This window comes from Choloepus didactylus, chromosome 4, assembly GCF_015220235.1.
Source record: "Choloepus didactylus isolate mChoDid1 chromosome 4, mChoDid1.pri, whole genome shotgun sequence".
Lineage (NCBI taxonomy): Eukaryota > Metazoa > Chordata > Mammalia > Pilosa > Megalonychidae > Choloepus > Choloepus didactylus.
In genome coordinates this window covers 137,439,404-137,465,150 of record NC_051310.1, presented here as the reverse complement: position 1 = coordinate 137,465,150, position 25,747 = coordinate 137,439,404, and the positions used below count along the sequence as shown (strand labels likewise).

Here is a 25,747-nt window from a genome sequence, read left to right as displayed (position 1 = left end):
ATTTATCCATCCCAGGAAGGGCTAGGAGAGGGTGAGATTAGGGCTCTATCAGAAAGTAGAGGCTGCAGGAAGTGGGGTAGGGATAAGGGGGTGAAGGGGAAGTCTAGTGGTAAAGTTGAGAACAAAAAAAGTTGGATTCCTGATCTGTGGGAAGAGTAGAAAGCCAAGGACCACAAACTCCTGAAGTGCCGTCAGAACTTTTTCACCTGATCTTATGCCTTTCAATATACCCTATGTCTCAGAGACAGACAACTGAGCAACTGTCAGCAATATTTATTAGACATTTATACTTTGAATTTTCCCTTTCCAACTATTCCCTTCATTATTTTTTGCTGGGCCAAAGATATTGAAGCCATCCATTGTCGGTTTTACTTGTCTTCAAAGTTCATCAGTGCCTGCACTGTAAAGAAAAACAGACTGTGAGGAATATTTAGAACATATAAATGTTTGGTGAAGCCCTGCTTTTCAGGGTTCTAAGTCCCCACAAAAATCTTTACTAAACTGTAGTTTAAATTAAGCCATATGAGTCTGTGTACTCTTTGCCATAGATAAACAAGTTAATCAGGATTAAAGAAACCAACTTGCTACTTTCTCTTTCTTTTCACCCTACACTTCAGGCTCCTCAGGGAACAACTGGGAAGCCAGGGCCTAGGACAATTGGAAAGAGCAAGATTAACCTTAGACAACACTTTGAAATAGGCAAAGCCTGTCTCTGCCATTCAACTTCAAATACCATGTTCCAATATTATTGGTTCCTCTTATACCCTCCTGTGCCCAACACACACACACACACACCCCACATACATTCCCCCTCCCTAATTTAATTGTTATTTTCATATTGAGTTGATTTTAACCAGGCATGAGGAAGAAAACTCAGATAACAACAAACTATATTAAGTTATAAAAAGTTACACCTAACTCTTCCAGTTTTTGTATTTTTAGAGGGAACATCTTTTAATCCAAATGAATCTGCAAGTGGTGAAATTTCAATGAGAAATTTAGGGAAAATAATTTTGAGCAGACAGTTCTCAGCTTAAACAAAACTCTACCAGTTAAATCATACCACTTCTCTCTGGCTAGCTAACACTAGAAGGGGCTGAAAGGAAGAGAAGACTATAATTCATAAATCTTTTTTGGGGGATGGGGACAGTGAACACTTGTGGGCTTTCTGAGCACTGTCTAATCTCCATGGTTGTCCAAATTGAGCCTGAGACACCACTGCTCAGGTCTGAAATGTGACTTTTAAAGGGAAGGAACATGTACAGAACATGCTGCCCAAATCAAGCAAAAGGGCCCATCTTGTCCTAATTCCCAACAACCAGAATTGCATACTCCTCTTGGGAAACAAGCTCTCAGACCTCATAGGATATGGGCATCCCGTGCTGGAGAAGCAGAGTTTCTAGATTCTCTAGATTAGAGGAAATTGGAACATGTGTCCAGAATATAATATACCAAACCAAGGCTTGGCCTTTTTTAGGTCTGAAGTAGAAATTGAGAGGCTGAGATGCCAGAATAGTGGACAATGCTTCTCCTTCCTTCACCCCAGTTATATATGTTACTCTAATGTACTTAACTTCTGTTCCCCATGACTGCTCTAAATCCATACCTGCAAACGCTTGCAACTGTTTGCGTTCTTCTAGGTTATACTGAAGCTTTTCCAACAACTCAAAATATCGGAACAGTGAATCTCTGGGCCAAACAATGCGTTCATCCTGATCCATTTCCATCAGCCCAGGCAGATTCTGGTGCACATGAGTCTCCCAGTCCAACTCACCTGCAGGGAGGATTACATTTTAAAATCACGTCTAGAATAGTGAGGGCTGATAAATCCTAGGGGGCAGGGGAGAGGGCAGGGTTGAAAAACGAACCAGGAACCAGGAAGCATGAAAGGGAAAGGGTGCATCACCAAGAGATCCTTTTTATAATGAACATAGAAAGCCACAGCCACGTCTATCCAAACTGAAGCAGAAGTACAGAGGAAATAAAGAAGCTCAAATAAAGCAATTTGGGCCAGAAAATCAGGCTGGTGGAGAATATTAGGAAGAAGATATAATAAGAGAGCTCCTATTAAGACTGCAATATCTTATAGAGGAGGAGTCTGAATTCAAATGAAGCAACCTCTGTGCTCACCTATATATTCAGAATACCTAGATGCACACGAGGAATAGGACAATGAGGAAGAGGAGGAAGATGAGGACCCTTTTGTTTTTGATGCAGTCACTAACGTACTCTCTCCACTGGCACTCCCCTTAGAAGTTACTGATGAGTCTTGTTGACCAACTCGTCTGTAAATGAAAGGGGAAATTTTATTGCTTCAAAAATATTTACAAGCTATAGTTAGTTCATTCCTTATTCTGGTCCTGGCCTTTGCCATACCCTGAAGCTGGGACTTAAGGCAATGAGGGCCAAACTGCTCCTGAAATCTAACCCTCAGCACTTCCAACCTCAGTCATGCCCAGTCTGATATGTCCCTATTACTGCTTCCTGCTGTATAGCTTCTGTGCTTAATTCTATTCAGGTCTCTACACTCCCACCTGATTTCGCCATGCTTTAGCTCCCTACTCTATAGCCCTATGCCTATTACACTGATAATGATCAAACGCAGGGTTCTCTTCCTGATGTGCCTAACAGCCAATCTATGGTACAAGTTTATTGCAACAGGAAGCAAGGAGATTGGATATGGCCCATGGGCCTAAAATCTGTCCCCCTATGCCTAAGGAGTTTAGGGTTTTTATGGATTCAAACAAGGGGAGATGGAGTTGTTACCATTACAATAACAAGTACTGTATAAAGGACTACAATTTACAAATGTAAAGGAGTGGACCTAAGCTAGAACTAAACTAGAATAACCATAACAATAACAAGTAACTTCACTGTAGTCAGTGAAGTGCATTCTGGGCGGACACAAGTTTCTTCATTAACACTAGGGGTTGTCTTTGTGATTCTAAGACTCTAAAGTTGTAAAACAGGATAAGGGGGTACAAGTGGGGCCAGTCACAAGGTTTTTACAACTTGCAATTCAGTGGGTTTCAGTAATTTCAGGTATTTCCTTTTGGCTACTCTACAATATACTAAAAAGTAAGAAAAAAGCATCTATATAATGATTCAGTCATCATAGTTATTTGTTTAAATCTTAATTTCTTGGTTACAACAGTATAACTATAGCCATTTTCCCCTCCATTTCATCTCTTAATAGTGGGATGCCCCCAGGCTCAGGTCTTGGTCATTTTCTCTTCTCCCTCTATTCTTACTCCCTTGGTGTTCTCACTTCCTGACTTTAAATGGTTATTAAATAGCAAATTTAAACCTGTAGTCTAGACCTCAGTCCTGAAATCTGACTTGTATTTATAACATTTATTCACATATTGCCACTTGAGTGTCTAATAGACTTCCCAATTTCAACCCAAACTGAACTCTTTGCCCACCAAACCTCTTCCACCTGTAGCCTTTCCATCTCAGCTAATTCATCCTTCCAGTTGCTCGGGCCAAACCTTTGGAATCATCCTAACTCTTCTCTTTTCTCATACCCCAAATTCAATCTATCAAGAAATCCTATTCATTTTACTTTCAAAATGTATTCATTTTCTCACTTCCTCACTGGTACCACCATGGTCAAAGCCATCTTCATCTCCTGGCTGGATGGCAGCATTGCCTCCTACCGGGTCTCTCTGTTCCTTCCCTTATTCTTCTACAGTCTATCATCAGCACAGCAACCAGTGTAATCCTTCTTAAATGTAAGTCACTTTGTGTCATTTCTCTGCTCTGCTCTCCGTTTCACTCAGAGTAAAAGCTTAAAATACAGTGTTCCCATATACCCTGCCACAACTCACAATTTTCCCTATTGTGACAAATGATAAAAATTATAATACTAACTATAGTCCATAGTTTATATTAAGGTTCAATGTTTGTGTTGTATAGTCTTATGATATTGTTTCTAAATTTTTATTCTAGTAACTTATATACAAGCTAAAATTTCCCCTTTCAACCACATTCAAACATACTTCAGTGATGTTAATTATATTCACAATGTTGTGCTACTATCACTGCCACCTATTACCAAAAACTTTTCCATCACCCCAAACAGAAACTCTGTACCAATTAAGCATTAATTCCCCATTCCCTAACTCTACCCCAGTCCCTGGTAACTGGTATTCTAGTTTCTGACTTTATGAATTTGCTTATTCTAATGATTTTATATCAGTGACATCTTACAAGATTTGTCCTTTTGTGTGCGGCTTACTGCACTCAGCATGATGGTTCAAGGTTCATCCAGGTTGTCACATGTGTCAAGACTTCATTCCTTTTTATGGCTGAATAATACTCCATTGTATTTATATGCCACATTGTGTTCATCCTTTCATCAGTTGATGGACACTTCGGTTGCTTCAATCTTTTAGCAATTGTGAATAATCCTCTATAAACATTGGTAGCATTTATCTATTTGAGTCCCTGTTTTCAATTATTTTGGGCATAAATCTAGAAGTAAGATTGCTAGGTCATATGATCCTTCTACACTTAACTTTCTGAGGAACCACGAAACTGTTTTCCACAGCAGCTGCACCATTTTACATTCCCACCAACAATGAAAGAGTGTTCAGATTTCTCCACATCCTCTCCAACACTTATTTTCTGTTTTTTATAGTTACCATCTTAGGGTGTGAAATAGTATCTCACTGCGGTTTTGATTTGCATTTCCCTAACGGCTAATGATGTTGAGCATCTTTTCATGTGCTTCCTGGCCATTTGTGTATCTTCTTTGGAGAAATGTCTATTCAAGTATTCAAGTTTTCTGTCCATTTTATATTTGGTTGCTTCTCTTTTATTGTGTTATAAAATTTCTTTATATTGTCTACATATTAAACATTATTGGATATGTGGTTTCTGAATATTTTATCACATTCTGTAGGCTTTTTACTTTCATTATGAAATCTATTGATGCAAAAAGTTTTTAATTTTGATGAAATCCCATTTATCTATGTTTTTCTTTTGTTGTTCATGCTTTTGGTGTAGAGTCTAAGAAATCATTGCCTAACACAAGGTCCTGAAGATGCCTCCCTATGTTTTCTTCTAGGAAATGTATAGTTTGGGTTCTTATATTTAGCTCTTTGAACCATTTTGTGTATATGGTGTGAGGTAGAGGTCCACTTTCATTCTTTTGCATATGGAGATCCAGTTTTCCCAGTACCATTTGTTGAAGAAACTATTCTTTCCCCATTGAGTGGACTTGGCACCCTTGTCAAAAATCAAATGGCCGTAAAAGTGAGGGTTTATTTCTAAACTCTCGGTTTGTTCCATTGGTCTACATGTCTGTCCTTGTGCTAGTACCATGTTCTTGTAGCTTTGTGATAAGTTTTAAAATCAGAAGCGTGGGTTCTTCCACTTCATTCTTTCTCAAGAAGTTTTTGGTTATTTGGGGCCCCTTCCCTTTCCCTGCAAATTTGATGATTGACTTGCCTATTTCTGCAGAGAAGGCTGTTGGAATTTTGATTGGGATTACAATGAATCCATAAATTGCTTTCGGTAGAATTGACATCTTAATGATATTTACTCTTTCAATCCATGAACACAGAATGTCCTTCTACTTATTTAGATCTTCTTTATTTCTTTTAGCAATGTTTTGTAGTTTTCTGTGTATAAGCCCTTTACATCCAGGGTTAAATTTATTCCTAGATATTTGACTCTTTTAGTTGCTATTGTAAATGGAAGTTTTTCTTTGTTTCTTCTTCAGATTTTTATTAGTGTATAGAAATACTACTGTTTTTTGTGTGGTGACCTTATACTCTGCCACTTTGCTGAATTTATTGCTTCCAGAAGTTTTGTTGTGGATTTTTCAGAGTTTTTTCTAGATATAGTGTCATGTCATCTGCAAATAGGGATTGTTTTACTTCTTCCTTTCCAGTTTGGATGCCCTTTCTCTCTTTCTTCCTTTCTTTTTTATCATTTTTTTATTGTAGAATATAACATATACTCAAAAGTGATAGCTTTCTAAGTGCAATTTAACAAATAGAGAGCAAACTTCAAAGAATATCATAGGCTACAATTCCACAGTTTCAGTTATTTCCCCATTATGAAATATGACATATATACAAATATGCAGTATCTTTCAAAGTATGATCTAACAAGTAGATATATAGGAAATTTCCACAGTTGTTATGAGTTATAGTACCATTGTTTCAGTTAGTTCCTTATTGTGAAATATAACATATATACAAAAAGATATAGCTTTCAAATTACAATTTAATAAGTAGCTATAGGACAAATTTCAAAGGATGCTATGGGTTACAGTTCCACCATTTCAATTCTTTTCTTTTAACTATTCTAATACCCTAGCAACAAAGAAAAAGAAAATTATTATATAAAGATTCAGTATTCATAATCCTGTGTTAAATTCCATCTTGTCTGTTGCTACCCCTTCCTCTAGTTTAATCACTTCCCTGATCTTCAGGGATGTCTAGGCAGTGACCACCCTAACCTGTTCATGTTGAAAAGGGGTGTCAACTTTATGAGCAAAAGGGACACATCTAGTTGATGTTCTTGAAGAGGCTATTGCCTCTGGGTTTTGGGACTTACCTGTCATAGGAGCACTCTGAAGGATTTAACTTTCTGATGAATAAACTTAGTGAGTGAAACTTTTATAGACTCTCAGATAGGGATCTGGATATTCTTTAAGGTTTTTGGGACTACTGCTGACTTGGGCTTATCATATTGTGGTCATTTGGCATATCTAGGTGAAGCATGCATGCATAGGAGTATATCCAGGACAACCTCCTGACTCTATCTGAATTCTCTTAGCCACTAAAACCTTATTTTGTTGTCTTTCTTTTCCCCCTTTTGGTCAAAAAGGCATTCTCAATCCCTCGATGCCAGGGTCAGGCTCATTCAAGGAATCCATGTCCCACATCTCCAGGAAGGCTCATTCATCTTGGGGGTTCTGTCCCACGTTGCAGGGAGGGTAATAAATTTATTTGCAGAGTTAGGCTTAGAGAAAGTCCATATTTGAGCAACAAAAGAGGTTCTCTGGAGGTGATTCCTAGCCATAATTATAGGTGAACTCAGCCTCTTCTTTACAGCCATAAGTTTCACCTGAGCAAGCCTCAATATCAACTTATAAAGTAGGGGTTCCTAAGTTCACATAGCATTTGTTATATCCATGATAATCCATCCATGTCTCACATTATCATCACTGAGTTGTACAATCCTCATCACTCTCCATTTTAACAATTCTCATGATAGAAAACATCTTCTAGCTCTTGTCAGCTCTTAACTATTTCTCCCTAGTATTTGTGTAATACTAGTATGGTATTCCTATTAATTACAGTTCCTAGTATGCAATGTGTAGATTTTTCCCATGTACCCTTGTCAGCTCTCTGTGCTAGTGTCATATCTGAAAGGTCTATCATGTAAGCACCTATCTATATTTGTGGTGCTGATCTGTGGGAAGCATGCCCTTAAACAACCCCTTTCATTCCTATTTGTCTTCAATACAGCTCTGATACTTACAATCTCATTAACAAACAATCATCACCCCTATCCATTACCACACCTTTGAATTCACCATTATTAACATATCTAAGCATATTAGATTATCATTCCCCCTCACTAGCTACTGTCTATCACTAGGTCTCCAATATTCTTTTAATATTCTTTTATTATTCTTATAATAAAACAATTTTACATTCTTCAGATAGTTCATAGAAGTGGCATACAATATCTCCCCTTTTGTGTCTGAGTTATTTCACTCAGAATTAGATCTTCAAGATTCATCCATGTTGCCATATGTTTCAAGACCTTGTTGCTTCTTACTGCTGTATAGTATTCAATCATATGTATACACCACATTTTGTTTATCTACTCCTCTGTTGAAGGACACTTGAATTGTTTCCATCTCTTGGCAATTGTGAACAACGCTGCTATGAACATCAGTGTACAAATGTCTGTTTGTGTCACTACTTTCAAACCTTCTGGGTATAAACCAAGAAGTGGAATTGCCAGATCATAGTTTTCTGAGAATCCGCCAAACTGTCTTCCAGAGTGGTTGTACCATTATACAGTCCCACCAGCAATGAATAAGAGTTCCAATTTCTCCACATCCTCTCCAGCATTTGTAGTTCCCTGTTTGTTTAATGGCAGCCATTCTTATTAGTGTGAGATGATATACCATTGTGGTCTTGATTTGCATCTCCCTAATAGCTAGTGAAGATTAACATCTTTTCATGTATTAGAGGTCCTTTATTTCTTTCACTTGCCTGATCACTCTGGCTAGAATTTCCAGTACAATGATGAGTTAACAGTGGTGACACTGAGCATCCTTGTCTTGTTCTTAATATTAGAGGAAAGTGATAGCTGGATAAGTAGAAAATATTCAATATAATTCTTTAGCTGGAAAATGGTTAGTATAGTCTTCAATAGCCAATAGAGGAAAAAAAACTGTTTATTAAGATCACTTCACTCAAGCAGCTTTGAGTTATTCTAACCATGAAAAGCCCTTGTTAAAATAACTTGCTGTTGCTCTAATCTCAACAACAAAAACTTATTCTCTGTTCCCAGGAACTTTCCCAGCATTGCCTGCAGTAAGATATGAGGGATGTAACCATATGGTCTCATAGCCAGTACCTTGAAAAACAAGCCTGAAAGAGGGGAGGACCTGAAGATAACAAAGAGATGCTGACCAAACAGCTTTTTCTTCTATTTTTTTTTTTTTTCCTTTTTTCCCTTTCTGCTTTCTTCTGGCTTCTGGCCATTTCTTTGTCTGTTTGGGGTTATAAAAGCCCAAATAATTCTTCTCACTCTGAACTGGGCTTGAAAGGTTTTTCTTTCCTCCTGTTCCTTGTTGATTCATCTTCAATAAACTCACCTTCTCACCAAAGAGACTTGTTTCTCTGTTTGATGTGGCATCAGGTGGGCCCGACTACCTGGGACCGTGTTTTCTAACAGTAACAAAATCCTTCAGTCTTCCACCTTTGAGTATGATGTTAGTTGGGGCAGTTTCATATATTCCCTTTATCATGTTGAGGAAGTAACCTTCTTTCTCTAGTGTTCCAAGTGTTTTTATCAAGCAGGGGTGCTGGCTTTTGTCAAATGCCTTTTCTGTATTAATTGAGATGATCCAGTGTTTTTTTCCTTCATTCCATTAATGTGGTGTTATTAGATCAACTGTTTTTCTTATGTTGAACCACCTTTACATACCTGGAATAAATCCCATTTGATCATGTTGTATAATTCTTTTAATGTGTTGTTGGATTTGGTATGCTAGTATTTTTTTGAGAATCTTTGCAACTATATTCATAAGGACTATTGGTCTGAAATTTTCTTTTCTTGTACTGTCTTTATCTGGCTTTGGTATTAAGGTGATGTTGGCCTCAGAGAATGGGGTAGGGAGTGTTCCCTCCTCTTCAATTTGTTGGAAGAAGTTGAACAAGATTAGTGTTAATTCTTCTTGTAATGCTTGGTAAAATACACCAGTGAAGCCATTTGGTACTGGGATTTTCTTTGTTGGGAGGCTTCTGATTACAGAGTCAATGTCTTTACTCGTTATTGGTCTGTTGAGATCTTCTATTTCTTCTTGAATAAATGTAAGTAGTTTGTTTCTACTGTACATAAATTTCATCTAGGTTATCTAATTTGTTGGTATACAGTGGTTCACAGTATCCTCTTATAATCCTTTTCATTTGTTTTGGGTCGGTGGTAATGTCCCCCCTTTCACTTCTGATTTTACTTATTTGCATCTCTGGTGGTTTGGAGCTGTATGTATTCCTAGAAAAACATCATCTTGGTTGACTGGAAGCCTCTAACCATCTTGCTCTTTCTTATAAACAATAGGCATGCTTCCAGCTTAGGACCTTTACACTAGCTGTTCCCTCTCCCAGAACACTCTTCCCACAGAAATTCACACAGTAATCCTCTCACCTCCTTCAAGTCTTGTCTCAAATGTTACCTTTGCAATAAGGCTGACTACGTTGTTTCAAATTACAATGCATCTGCAACCTCCATCCTATACTTCCAATCCCCCTTACTCTTTTCTTCTTATTTTTTTCATAATGCTCATCATATTTCAGTATGTTCATTGTTGACTGTCTCTTTCTCCCTATTGGTATGTAAGCTCCATTAGAGCAAGCATTATGTCTATTTTGTTCACTGATGTATAAGCATTCAATAATCATTTTTTCAATGGATGAATGAGTTCCTTATTTCTTCTTGTGCTTTCCTGACTATTGCTGAACACTTAGGGTCTAGAATAGTATCTGTCTCATAGAAGTCACTTGTATTAGTTTCCTGGAACTGCCATACAAATTACCACAAACTTGTTGTCTTAGAACAACAGAAATTCATTCTCTCACAGTTCCGATAGTCAGAACTTTGAAATCAGTATCACTGGGCTGAAATCAAGGTGGTGGCAGGCTGCACACCCTCTGGAGGCTCTAGCAGAGAAGGTTCTTTCCCCTTCTAGCTTCTGGTGGTGACCCAGCATTTCTTGGCTTCTCTTGGCTTGTGGCTGCACCACTCTAATCTCTGTCCCTGTCTTCATAACATCTTCTCCCCTTCTCTGTGTCTGTGTCTTCTCCCTTCTTTCTCTTGTAAGAACACTTGCCATTGGCTTCAGGGCCCATCCAGATAATTCAGGATGACTTCCTCTTCAGATCCTTAACTTAATTACATCTGCAAAGACCATTTTTCCAAATAAAGTCACATTCATAGGCTCCAGGAGTAAGGTCAGGTCATGAACATATCTTTTGGGGAGCCACCATTCAACCCACTACAATAAATAATTACTGAATGAATGAATTCCCTCTCAAAGTCAATCTTCATCTTTGGTTTTCTACCCTCTCCTCCTCCATGTGTTTCCAGCTCAATTCACAAACACACTCCTAACCTGGTAATCATTTTGCCATGGCTTGACCTCATCTCAGGGGACAGGTTTTGTCTCCTGCAAAACAGAAAACAAGAATTAACAGGGCTATACTTAAGCCTGAGTATAGTAAATAAAAAAGAAAAGAATTCAGATTAGAAAGTGAGGAAAACTGAGTGGGGAAAACAATTGTAGTAACGGGTAAAAAAGTGGGGGAGACCTCATGTGGATAAGGATCAGGTAATATTCTAGAGCTGGGAAATCTTAACTCTGGGGGGGGAAATCTCCTGTCATAAGGGGAAAAGTGGGATAAGGAGTTGAAACAGGGAATGAGGCCAGGAAACTCTTGAGAACTGAAGTTGGGTTTGAAAATGGTGAAGCAGACCTTTGGATAATCTGCCGCTTGAATATGTCGGCTTTGTGCTGAACCTTCAGATGTGTCACCTCCTCATTCAGCTCATTCCTGATATTCTGGAAGTTAGTAACTGCCCCAAAGGGCCATTAGAAATTGAGAGACGGTGGTGACTACACATGTGGAGAGGGCTTGGGTGGGGGGAAATCGAGTGAAATATCCATTCCAGGCCCCAAGCCTTCCTGCTACGCCAGATTCCCTCTATCCATAATCCACCTATCCTAGCTTTTACACTAATTTCTTCCCATCCATTGCTCCAAACAAAATTTCACCTCCCGTATGCTTACCCATCATGGCTACTATGATATTTTGAAAGATAATAGAGCCAAGCAACAACCAAAGGATGACGTAGATGCTGCTGAAGATACGACTGACTTCAGGTACCTTCCAGGTATCCTGAAGCAATGCATACCAATGATCCAAGGTGAAGAGAATAAACACTGTCACTAAGGAATTCAGCACATCCCTATAGAACAAGGAGGTATGTGTGGGTGTGTATATGCAAAAATAGAAGAGACTAACCCTTTCAGAAAGGGTCTCATTTTTACTTTTAAAGCAACATAAAAACATTTCTTTATAGTTTCTCTTATCATTGGCTCCTTGTCTACCATATTCAAATTTCAGCAAATCATTCTTCAGTTTAAGGTTGTTTTATCATGAATAATCTATGAATACCTCTCACTATTACATTAATACCTGGGATCTAGTAGGTGCTCAATAAATAGATATTGAACGAATTTTTAAAAAATGATTGAATCACCAACTTGATTTTTTTTGATTCTCCACTGCTCTGGACTTCACCTAACAGAAGATCATTTCAAATTTAGCAAACACCATCCCTATTTAATTCACTGATATGAACTGATAGGCAAGTAAAGGAATGAATATGTGACATAAATACATGTGATCCCAAATAATTGCCAAGAATGTATCACAAGAGTTTTCTCAGGAAGGTGTCTAGATTTTTGTTCTTCCTTCTTAGTCCCCCATATACAACTTATTGAAAATATTAGGGCTCAAATAGAAGGAATTCTAAGATTTCCCTAACTCAATTATTTTTACAAAACTACCTGTTAGAATCTAAGAGAGACCTTAGGGGTACTAACAAGATTGGATTCCAAATCATACATAAGATTATCTCCTAGCCTAAATTCAAGTTCACTTTCTACTAGCCATCAGTGTTTTCTAGACAAGACATTTTATCAAGATTTACTTTTTTGAATGAGTATAGATGCGGCACTTATAGATCATGTTGTGATTGGAGTAAAACCAGTGACCATTTTTGAAAGCAAAAGTAACATTTACTGATCATTTATACTGAGTCATGTATGTACTAAGTGCTTAAATGCATTACCTCATTTAATCCTCATACTCTTATGAGGTAGTACTGCTATTATTACCATTTTCAAATGAGGTGACTGAGGTATAGAAACCAGGGCTGAACCACTGACACATACTGCTATTTAAGTATAGTTGATGATGGTATGTCTGAGTTTGCAAAACCCAGCGTAAACCTGGAATCAGCTGCCCTATACTCAAAATCAGAGCTAACACCACCCACCATTCCTTTGCTTTCTCTTTCACTCTCATTACTGTGTTCTATTCCAGTTTCTTATGGCAGACTACATTTTTTGTATTACTACACTTTGGTCTAGCTTCCCAGTCTTTCCCAAATTCCCCCTTCCCCTCATCAATCCTCCCCCAAGCCCTGCATACGAGAAGAACATGTGGTACTCCAGATCCTGGCGACTTGAACGGGTATAATTCTCGAAGTAGACACCGGTCACAGCAAAAATGTAGAAGAAGATGAGTAGCAACATCAAGAGGAAGGTCATGGTCTAGAGGCCATGATCTCAAGTCAGAGTTGGGCCAAACTAGGCTGATCTCAATCTATAGCCCAGTCTAGTCCTCCCATGTAATCTCCCAGCCAAACCCTCACTTCCAGTCCTAAGCTCAGTTATCTCTAGACCACCCCAGCTTGTTCCCAGCTCCTTCTCATCCAATAACATTTCACTGCCTTCTTTGACCCTCCCATACTCTTGTTTCATATGAACCCCTTGTGTTGATCCTTTTTGTTTCTTGGCTTAGCTGCAACAGTTGAATCACCTTGAGGGCCCTAACCAGGGCCAAAATAATGACTCGAATTTGACGAAATCTTGCAAAGAGTTTAAGAGATCTCAGCACTCAGCAGATCCTCAGTAACTGGAGCCCCACAGACTGGCCTGTTACCCCTAGCAGCACCACAACCTCAGGAAGCAGGGACTGTGGGAAACAAATAGATTATGAGCAAAACATACTCATACTAAAAAGCACCCAGGCACAAAAGTCCCTTCTTTCTCTTATCCTTATCATGGTTCCCTGGGCATTATCCCTTGAATAGCATTCTCTGGGGATTGTTTCCTGTTCAGTCTTTCTGTACCAAATTACATAAACTCTGTACCTTAACTTGCTCAGATATAAAAAAGGGATAAAATAGTGCTTATCTCTTTGGGTTATTGTGGGGCTCAAATGAGACAATACATGTAAAGTTCTTAGAAAAATACCTGGCACTTAGTAAGTGCTCAGTAACTGGCAGATGTCATTGTTGGTTAGACGGCCTTGCCCCTAATACCAACAATTCCCACAATGACTGACTCTTAGTTTTGGAGAAAAAGTAAAAGAAAAAGGAAGTAACAAATTATTATTGCTTTCTTCCTGTGAGCTAATCATTTCTCCTCATTTGGATTCACCTATACATTCTTCAGACCGCTGAACTAAATTTCAGGATATCTATCCTTACCAACATAGTGACGACAAAGTCAAAGACATTCCAGGCATTCTTCCAGAAGAGGAAAAAGCTGGACATCCACATAAGCCAAATCTCTAAGAGGAAAATAAGCAAGATGAACCAAGCTGCTACCTCCAGAGCCAGCTTCAGTGACCAGAGATCGGTATTGGTGGATTCCAGCAATTCTGTGAGTAGAATAAAAGATGAATAAAGGCTAAGGAAGTGGGAAGCTGAGTGATGAAGAGAATGATCAAAAACTGTTATAAACTACAGTTGTGTACACTGTGATTACATTTTTCTTTGAGTTTCTCTTCTTAACACTGTTGTTGCCTCAACCTGTGAAATACAAGAGAGGACATAACTTTCCATGAAAAATAGCTACAACTCATATCCTGTTAGTATGGGTATCTATAATAGCTCCAAGTCACTGAGTACCCATCCTGGTGTTACATAGCCATCAAGGTGTTGTTCTCTTGACCAAGAACAACCCTGCCTGCTGTACTGTTATCCCAGTCCCAAACTTCACAAGAAAGCCATGAGTCTTACAAGTAGAATGAAAATGTAGGGCCATGATATGTAAAATACTTTATATGGAATGTAAAATAAGAAGTTGGATTCATGGGACATATTGAATTATAATAAGAGAATACTTGGTTCTTTGTTAGCTTTTTTTTAAAACTCTTAGCAGAATGGGGTTATATCATTAGAAGGAGCTAAAGACCACATCTGTGGTTGGAAAAATGGAATGCTATAATTGACATTTCGTTTCAGCCTTTACAAATCTGAAACCCAATGAGAGTGATGAACTAGTTTAAAGTAACAGTCACGGAAAGAAAAGTTGATGGTGTGAGTATGGAAGTCCAAATTAGAGAAAAAAGAAACACTTCTACTCTTTTGGAGAAAGGGATTTTTTTTTTAAATTTTATTTTGAAATAAATTCAAAGTTACAGGAACAGTTGCAAAAACAATACAAACCCCATACACAGCATACCCTGCCCCTCCTCCCCCGATAACCCGATCCATCAACTTTAACATGCTGTCACACTGCCATTTCTTTCTTTCCCTCCCTCCCTTCCTCCCTTTCTATCATCCATTATCTATTGCTCTGTCTTCTGAACCTATGAAAGCAAGCTGCACACATCCTTGAACAAACACTATAATTCACATATACAATTCCCATGAACAAGAACATTCTTTTATGCAATCCCATTAAGTGCAGCTAAGAAGTTCAAGAAATTCAACATCGATACAAAGCTTACATTCTATATTTCCTTTTTTTTTTTTCCTTATGTCCCAACTGTGTCCCTTTGAGCCTCCTGCCTTCCATCCTCAGATCCCATCCAGGATCATCCTTGGCATTCAACTGTCATCTATTTAGACTATCTTATTTTTTTTCAATTGTGGAAACATATATACAGCCTAAATCTTCCCATTCCACCCCCTCCCTAGCATTCCATAGGTGGGATTAATCACATTTAGAGTGTTGTAACGCTATCACCTTCCCACCATCCATTACTAGAAATTTCCCTCCACCTCAAACAGCAACCCTACACCCATTTCTTAACTCCCCATTGCCCCTTCCCCCACTTCTCATAACCCATACTCTACTTTTCATCTCTATCGTCATATTCTCTGATAATTTCTTTCTGTTTACTGTGGGGCTTAAATTTAACCTCTTAAATCCATAACAATCTTGTTTTTCTTTGATACCAACTTAACTTCAATAGGACCTGTAAACTATGTTCCCATACTCCTCCATTTCCCTGCCTTTATATAGTTCTTGTCAAAAATTACATATTTTACATTGAGTCCAAAACCACTGATTTGTTATTAGAGTTTATGTATTTTATACCCTGTAGGAAGTAAATAGTGGAGTTACAAATAAAAAATTATTGACTTCTATTTGTATTCCATTGTGGTCAGAGAATGTGCTTTTAATATATTCAATTGTTTGTGTTTTTTTTTTTTTTTTTTTTTTTTTTTTATTTATTGAGGCTTGTTTTATGTCCCAGCATATGGTCTATTCTGGAGAAAGATCCATGATCACTAGAGAAAAATGTGTGTCCTGGTGATCTGGGATGTAAGGTTCTATACATGTCTGTTAAAATTCTCTATATCTCTCTCTCCTTTCTTTGTCTCTCTGCTGGTAGGGCTCCCTTTAGTATCTGAAGTAGGGCAGGTCTTTTATTAGCAAAATCTCTCAGTATTTGTTTGTCTGAAGAATTTAAGCTCTCCCTCAAATTCGAAGGAGAGTTTTGCTGGATAAAGTATTCTTGCTTGGAAATTTTTCTCTTTCAGAATTTTAAAAATGTCATGCCACTGCCTTCTCGCCTCCATGGTGGTCGCTGTGTAGTCACTACTTAGTCTTATGTTGTTTCCTTTGTATGTGGTGAATTGCTTTTCTCTTGCTGCTTTTAGAACTTGCTCCTTCTCTTCAGTATTTGACAGTCTGATCAGAATATGTCTCGGAGTGGGTTTATTTGGATTTATTCTATTTGGAGTTCACTGGGCATTTATGCTTTGTGTATTTATATTATGTAGAAGGTTTGGGAAGTTTTCCCCAACAATTTCTTTGAATACTCTTTCTAGACCTTTACCCTTCTCTTTCCCTTTTGGGACACCAATGAGTCTTAAATTTGGATGTTTTATTTTATTTATCATATCCCTGAGATCCATTCCAATTTTTTTGATTTTTTTCTCCATTCTTTCTTTTGTTCTTTCATTTTCTGTTCTGTGGTCTTCCAGGACACTGAGTTGTTCAACTTCCTCTAATCTTGTATTATGAGTATCCAGAGTCTTTTTAATTTGGCCAACGGTTTCTTTTATTTCCATAAGATCTATTTTTTTATTTACTCTTGCAATTTCTTCTTTATGCTCTTCTAGGGTATTCTTTATGTCCTTTATATCCTGTGCCATGTTCTTCTTAATGTCCTTTATATCCTGTGCCATGTTCTCATTCTTTGACTGTAGTCCTTTGATTAATTGTGCCAAGTACTGTGTCTTCTCCGATAGTTTGATTTGGGTGTTTGGGATTGGGTTCTCCATATCGTCTGGTTTTAGCAAATGCTTTAAGATTTTCTGTTGTTTTTGGCCTCTTGGCATTTGCTTTGCTTGATAGCTGTGATCTTCTAGGACCTCTGCTGTAGGAAGTCTGTGCTATGTCACAAGTGCATGCCTTCCCTCAAGGGAAGCCCCAGGCCGCAAGGCCATGCAGGGGTGCTCCCAGCCTGATGCAAAAATGGCTGAATGGGGAGTCTCAACCCCACCCCTTTTCACATAGTTCCGCCTTCCCAGATCCGGGACAACTAGCTGTGGTTGCACCCAAGGCCACTGTCCACGGCCGATATTTTGGTGTGTGTGGGGTGCTGTGGGATACACTCCCTGCCAGACTGGGTTTTCTGGCACGGCTCTGGGCTGTGGGTACAGCCCCGGGCAGGAGTGCTGCCAGCACGCCAGGAAGCCGGCTAAAAGGGGTGTGGTTTCTTTCTCCTTTTGCCTCTCCCCTCTGTCCCTCTGGCCCCGGGGCAATCAGCAGCAGGTGTGGGGAGGGCTATCCTCCACGCCAGACACTGAGGCGTTGGCTACAGCCTGCTCCTGTAGTGCATCACTGCATGGTTCTCACTGCTGTATCTGCAGCCGCTCCTGGGTTTTTGCTTTTTTTTTTTTTAAAAGAACTAGTCCGTCTTCAAATGCCAACTCGCAGTTTCCCCACACCACAACGCAGCCATGGGACTTTCAGCCGGCTTACTCACTCGTTTCAGAATGCAGACTCCCAGTTTCACCAAGTGCACGGCCCCTGTGGATTTAGCAGACCTTGTCCGGCTGGTGCATTGCTGGAAATGATATTCTGGGTCACTTTCTGGTTTTTACCTAGTATTTTTCATGGAGGTGTTTTTTCACCCTGTCTCACCTAGCTGCCATCTTAGGTTCTCCAGGGATGATTTTATAGAAGCTAAAGAAACCCAGGGAAGTTCAGAGGAACAAACAGAATAGAAACTACCTCATCAGCACAGAACATGCAAAAGTGATTGCTTCCAACTCTAGATCAACTACAGAAAAGGTGTATTATCTGGAGATGAAAATATAACTTTAAAAATTCCAGGAATTCCTCAGCCAGCCTTAGCAAGGCAAAGAGGTCCTGGTGAAAATAGAGCTGAGGAGCCCAGCAAAGTCTACTGAGGAATCTCAGCCAGTGGAGTGAGTTAATAGTGAAGAGTAATACTAGAAATGTAGTTTTGAACATAATTCTCTTAGGGCAAGAGAAGGCAGCAGTTTGATCAAGCAAGTCAGGCAAACGTATGCTTCTATTTCACAAGGTAGTTTACATAGGCAGTAGTCATTGCCACTTTCTTGTTACAGAAAAACAACAGTATGTCACTTCATAGACTATTAGATAAATCTCCACTTGGTTCAACGAAAGTCCAACTTTTGTGAGGATGTAACTGAGAAATTAAGAATTAACAAATGATTATAATTACTGAATCATTATATAGACTTTGTTTCCTTTCTATATTGTAGACTAACCAAAAGTTAATACCTGAAATTACTGAAACTCAACTAGTCTCAGCCCTATGTATAGTTCCTATCATAAAAGACATTCTAGCCTAGTCTCAGCCCTGTGTATACTTGATATTGTAATGGTAACAACTCCATCTCCCCTTGCTTCAATCCATAAAAACCCTGAACTCCTTAGACTTAGGGAGACAGATTTTGGGGCCAATATGCCATCTGATTGCCCACTTCATGTGTAGTGTTAAACTCTTTCTCTCTTTGAAGCCCCAGTGTCATGGAATGGCTGTTATGTGCATTGGGAAGAGAACCTTGCTTTTGTTCAGTATCAAGGAGAATAGTACACAGTAATTTATATATATGTCCCACTAAAGACAACAGCTAATGTTGAAAAATTACACCTTGCAATTTACCAGTTCAAATAGTGCTTACAATTCCATTGTGAAAAATAAACATTTAACTTTATAAGTGAGACTACATCAAAATATTGATATATGATATAAAATGATATAAAAGACAGACTGTTAAAAATCCTAAGAACATAAGAAACGCCACGCTGAGTCAGACCAATAGTACCAACAGTAAGGGCTGTTGTGAAAGGGAAGAATTACCTTCCATGATGGCACCTCAAACTGTTAGAAATATAACCTAAACAGTCTTAAATTCCATAATGATTTATTTATTTATCTGGATTCCATTGTTTTTTCTAAATCTTCTGTCACCTAGTTATGTTTTCAAATATAACAAGTCTTTTCCTATATCTAGCATATGGGGATTATCCTTCATTGTTTTATAATACTAAGATTCTCTTCAGCCTAAACTACCATATCCTTCCATGCGCGTGCACATACACACACACACACATACATACAAACTTTCCATTTTTGCAATTTGTTAGCTTTCTTTTCTAGCTCAGTTATGGGTAGGGGAACGGGTTTACAACCAGTATTCAGAATCCAAGGCAGTATAATGTAGTAGTTAACTAGAGCAGACAACCTGGGTTGGAAACTAGGCTCTGCCAGCTTCTAGATATATGGCGCAGTCTCACATTTCTTATCTGTAAATTGAAGATAACAGTATCTACCTCAGGATGATTTTAAGGAATAAATATTATGAAGCATATAAAACACTATTATTACTATTATTTTTTACAACTACTACATATTGCTGTAACCAAGAGTTAAAAATTAACAAATGATTATGATTTGTTATTCTAGCCTAGTCCCAGTCGTTGTTTATACTTGATATTGTAATGGTAACCATTTCCACCTTCCCTTGTTTAAATCCATAAAAAATCCTAAACTCCTTAGACTCACAGAGACAGATTTTAGGTCAATAGGCCATCTGATACGCTTCCCACTTAGCCGTAAACTATTTCTCTCTTTGAAACCCCAATTGGCTCTTAAATGCATGAGGCAGATAATCCCATTTTGTTTGTTATTCCCAGGTGTGGACAGCCAGTGGTTTTATATTAAGGGCAGTGATTTCTGTTTAATTTCCAATTTAGTTTTCTGATGATGTACAAAACTTTGACAGCCTTTTTGTTCTCAGCATACACTGGACTCATGTCTTCTAAATAGAATCTATCATGATTTACAAATCCCATTCAGGAATCATAAGACTCAGAGTCTATCTGTTTTTAAGTAAGGTTTGTTTGTTTTCCTCTAAACACATTACTTTCCATTTGCCTATAATTAAGTTTATTTTACCACTTTTTTTAATCCATTGCCATGTAAAGTGGTTACCAGTTACAAAGTGATTACCAGTTACAAAGACTCAAAGTGCCATCAACTTGTTCAGCAAATAATGAACTTCTATGATGTTCTAGGCACTGTTCTGAGGATACAGGATATCTAACTCCAAGAACTGCTATTAGAGTCACTCTTCAGTCTCTAGAGCTGCTTTCAATCTATTAGGTCCCTTTTGCATCCAGCTTTGGTTGAGTCATGGCTGTGAGGCTGCTAGAAGTTTCTTGTCTTCCTTACTTTTCCTTACAAAAACCCTCATTAATTCTAACAACTGGCAGAGGGAATATTTAGACATCTGGAGACAAATTAATGATAAGTACATAGGAAACTAACCAAATTAATGAGGAAGAAATTACCAACTCTAGGAAGAAATTAAAGTTGGGCAAGGAAGGAAAACTGTCCACAGTATACCAGGTGTTTCAGTTGTGAACAATGTTTTCATAGCAACAATATAACAATACTAAATACTGATCTAAACAAATTTATAAAGTAATTATATTGGAAAGATCACGAAATGGAAAGGCCGGGGACCTAGAAAGACCCATGCCTAAAACTGAAAAATCAAAAGTAGTAGTTTAAGCATGTCATTTAGAAATATGGAGGTAAATACTTAAAAGAAACAACCATAAGAGTTGCAAGCAGTTGCCTCTGAAGATGGGAAAATGTCAGGATAGGGGCTGCTATTTTTCAAACAAGCTTTGTAAAATTATTTATCTCTTTAAACTATGTGCATGTAAAACTGATACTATAAAACATAACAGTAATTAAATTTGAGATAACTTTGGAAAAAAAACCGTTAAGTGTCCCTTTTTAAGCTGGAAGATCTTAAATCCTATATAACTCTATTATAGGACATTATAATTTATCACTTAGTATTTCACTGTTTGTTAAGAGCTAAACAGACACAAAAACAAGGTGATTTCAATGTGCAATACTTTTTGACCATTTACAAAAAGTTGACTGATACAAACTGGTATTGGTACAAATATTTCCTTTTTTTTCAACTAGAAAGCATTTTCCAACTGGTTTGCAAACTCCTAGGGATTCCTGAAGGTGTCCCAGAAGTTTGTGATTTTAAAAGTATTAATGGAGTCCATTTTAATTTGCATATTGATCAATAAATAATGTAATTTAATTGTTTTCCTTTAAAACAGAACAATCTCAGAGCCTCCAAATGCACAATGACTGATATGGTTGGCAGTCAATGGAGATCAGAAAAGCACATTCAATCACCCTGAAAAACAAAAACTGCTGTGGTGATTTTGACAACCTTAGAGTTTTAAATTAACTTTGTTCTTAGTGATATTTTGGCTAATTATAGCCATAGTGAAGTAACACTGATGTTGAAATACAACTTCATGAAGAGTATTAAGGATGATAATTCTGCAAGTTTATCACAAGATGATCTTCACTGGATTCTTAAAATTGCATTCATCTGACAAAAAAATTCATACAGAGCATCAAGATGTCTCTAGAACTTCAAAAATCAATGCTAAAAAGAGAAAATGTAACATGTTATATTCAGCTTTTTACTGGAAATAAAGACTATCCACACTCACAATGTTATTTTCAGAGAAAGGCTTGCAATGAGCCAACTATTCTGTCTTCTCTCTCATCATTTAGAAACAAAATATGAAAATTATAAAAAAATACTTCTGATGTTCAAAGTGCAAGATAGAAGAATTACCAATATCTAGTTGTGAAAGTAGTTTTTTTTTCTATTTTTATGCCCTAATACATGAATTAAATTTCAATCAACATTTTAACATGTATTTAACACATAATAATACATAGAATAAATATATTTGATCCCAAAGCCAAACTCGATATACAAGTCATTTAAAAATTCATTTGTAAACAAAAATTTGTAAACAAATCATTTATTTTCTTCATAATTAAACAGTATGAATCACTTATTAAATGCCAAAGCAAAAAAATTACTCACATATTGTGATTAAAATTATATAATAATAAACATTGAAATACAATATTTAATAATATACTAGTCTAAAATAAGGTTTCTACTTCAGTTTGCTTCTTTATAGTATAGAACAAAAAAGTAACAAAATGATGTAAAATCCTAAGAGGCTTTTCAAAATTATTTATGTATTACTGGGGAATGAAATCACAGGACAAAAAAGTTTGAGGAGCCTTGGTCTACAGAGCTGTTCCAAATTCCTTTATCTTTCCCCTATCCATAACAACATTCTTTGTGATCTGGAAAATTACTTTTTAAAAGTCTAAACAAAGTCTTAATGTTTATCATATGAATTAGTCTGTTCAAAGAAATCTGTTAGCCACAAATAATGCCCCTTTACAAAATCCCTCTGACCTTTCCAACAATAGATTGTGCTTAATAAATTTTCATGAGCTTGCCAGGTATTTCTCACTCTGGCAATTCACTCATCCTCTGGCATAGTTACCATGTTTCATATTTGGCTAACTGTTTTACCAAATATAATGGTTGGTGCTATTCTATTTTTTTAAATTTACCATATTTATCAATTTTTTCCTTATTTATATGTACTAAATGTTGTAGACCTGAAAGTATAAGAAAACATTCATTTAATGTATATGTCATACATAGAAGTTCAGAGTGCTATTCTGTCTATCTAGGAAATACTGTACATTTACAGCGGTTTACTTCATTCTAAAGCTTAAGACTATACCCTTAACCCCATGAGGCAAATACATGCCAGCGACTGTACAAGAAATAGGAATTATGTGTATCTTAGTTCAAAATTTCCATCACTGTGGGAAGGAAATAAAACACCTCAAAGTATATAGTTTACTGTAATGGGACAGTAATGTCAATTACTGATGTGTATTTAAATATCTGTGACCTGAATGCATTAAAGGACTATTTTAAAGTGGGAAACTTCTCCAAAATAATGAGGATAAAACAAAGAATTAAGTATTTCTACTGTCTTTTACCATTTCTGAGTAGTTTGTTTGAGATGATAATTAAATGAGCTAATCTATTTTTTAGGTATCTCTGTTTTTGATACATTTCATATAACGTTTGATTGGCTTTTAAATTATTTACTTTTTAAGTCAGTTTTTGTGGTTCATCCAATATCTTAGTTGTCCATAACTTGTACATACTTTGTGAGCGTTCTTCAATGTTCACACTTAAGTAACCTTCCCAAACATAGCTGAAAAATGTAAACGTGAGATCACTCAGTGTTAGTTACCAATATAGTTAATAGAAACAGAAAAGGTTAATTCAAACAAATACTAGCTTAAACAAAAGAAATATAACTGGTCTTCCTATCTCCAGCCCCTTGTGGATTTGTTACATTGCTGTATAATTCATCCTATCTCTAAGTGTCTAGACTACCCTCTATCTACTATACTCTCAAGAGCCTTCCAAATGTTTCTAGGTCTTAGTGGTTGCACAAAGCCTACTCCAAGGGGCTTAATATGACTGTCTCTACCATAATTCAAATGATATTTAAAAATGTAAAAAGATAAATTTAGAAAAAAATGACCTCACCCACTTTTTTTTATTATTCAATCTTACTTCTCACCTATTTCAACCATCAGTACGATCATATTCAAAAAGATGAGGAAGATGATGAAGTTTGTGAAGAGAGGACCTGTTCTCTCTTAAGGAAACACAGAGTAGAGTTCTTTCTGATTATACTGTTGAAATAACGGGGGGGGGGGGTGGAAGAGGGATAGAAGTGGTGAGAATGAAAAGAAGATGGGAGTGTGTCATTAGGCAGATGATGAGGCAAGAGAGATAGTAAAGCCATGAAATAAATGAGTGACATAAAAGGATACACTCAAGGACCCATCCAGCCCACAAGGAAAGAGGTGGCCTCTTACTGCAGTGCACCTGAAGCCTGCTCATCAATCTCTGTGCATATGTAATCTGTTCTACATGAGAAGGCTTTATGGAAAAGCGCACTAGCTGGTGCTTGTCTCCCAATATAATTTTCTTTTGATGGACAGGATCTATAATAAAAATAAAAAAGGGACAGTGGATGAGTCACAGGGGGCAGGAGGGGTGGTATGAAGAGCAGAGGTAAGGTTGGATAATGGGCCCCCTAGAGCAGAGGCTTGCCTTGCTGCTTCTTCTCACAGCAACCAAGAACCCTCTTAGTTTGGAGTGAGAACTAATGTATTACTTATGACCAATAGTGTCCATGCCCAAGAACAAAAGCAGCAGGTTCAACCTTCAAAGTTTCAAGTGTCTTTAGTAGAAACTTTTCCAAGTCAGCCAGGGTTAGGAGCTATCCTATGCCCCAAAGCAAGCTGCATGAGTCCCAGCTCTTGGATTCAAAGAGTTTTATTTTATCAAGTTTGGTGTAACTTCCAAACTAGCAACCAAACCAACCCCCATGAATTTTCCACCCTTAAATTAGTCTCTCTGCTTCCTGCTCTTGGGAGGGTGTGGATAGGAATCTTAAATTTAGTCTCGTGAACAAATAGGCTGCTGACCAAGTAACTCCCGGATAGTGTGACGTGGCACGGCTTGGCACAAGCCTTGCAAATGCTCGATGAGAGAGAAGGTATCAATGAGACGTGAACGAATGGCATCTGCTCGGGGCAGTTGTATGTGCCCTGCTGGATGATAAGTGGCCATGTCTGTTAAGAAAATGGAAGAATCAAGTGTCATTTAATTCTTGGAGTAGCACCAAGGATTAGAGGTTCTCTTCCCCTCCTCCCCACCCTCTCTGCCCTTAAGAGATCTCAGGGAGCCCACAGCTAGGACCATAACAGTCGAGAAGAACAAACATCGTACTCATGATTTTTGAAACAAAAGGAGATCCAGAAAGCGAGACTGCGCAGTCGACCAAGTGGCCAGGCACCTTCACTTGTGTAACATTTCCAATTAAAAACCTGAAAGCAACAGCCACAAGAGCAGAAGCCCTGAGACTGGACAAATTGGATTCGGGCCCCACCTGGACCTGAGGGAATCCCGCAGTGAGGAAGAGCGGAGGAAGGGCTCCTCGATGGCTGCCCCCGGAAAAACCAAGTTAAGGGACAAATTACAATAGCCTGTAGGAACTCGACAAAATTCAATAGCCTGTACAAATGGCTGCCATTTTGAAAATGTGTCAGTCCCAAGTGTTTCCACCCCAATGCTAACTCAGGGGGTAGCTCCTCTTCCTCAGTTCTCGCTTCTAGGCCTCACCTCAGCACAGGCTCTCTTCACCCACTACGCCCTGACTTCACTCTTCCGCCTCCGGCGCCCGGTGAGATGAACTCCCCGCACCACGGCTGAGCTCAGAGCGGGTTTCCAGCCTCACAGCGCCCCAATCTCCAGCCCTGCAGGGCCGGACCACCAGGTTCCGGCTCGCCCCCGGGCACAAGCCCGCTTGCCCCGGCGCTCACCGCCTCGGCCCCGCCCCGCGCTCCGGCCACTCGGCGGTTACCGGCTGGTGCCTCCCGCCCGACGCAGGCGCCGCGCAGCCAATCGGCGGCTGCCACACTGCGGCCCAAGCCGGGCTTGGGGG

The 25,747-nt window shown here is 38.3% G+C and overlaps 1 protein-coding gene across 1 annotated transcript; it reads right to left on the bottom strand.

Annotated features, from left to right (window-relative positions):
* Positions 1 to 258: 258 nt before the first annotated feature.
* Positions 259 to 25,689, bottom strand: CATSPER2 (cation channel sperm associated 2). The gene is given in 13 exon segments (XM_037834122.1): positions 259 to 400; positions 1,607 to 1,774; positions 2,131 to 2,285; positions 10,871 to 10,924; positions 11,232 to 11,331; positions 11,546 to 11,724; positions 12,975 to 13,096; positions 13,365 to 13,520; positions 14,038 to 14,210; positions 23,813 to 23,881; positions 24,069 to 24,242; positions 24,729 to 24,875; positions 25,426 to 25,689. Coding segments are annotated over 12 exon segments (1,527 nt in total). The 5' UTR covers positions 24,874 to 24,875; positions 25,426 to 25,689; the 3' UTR covers positions 259 to 368.
* Positions 25,690 to 25,747: the final 58 nt, after the last annotated feature.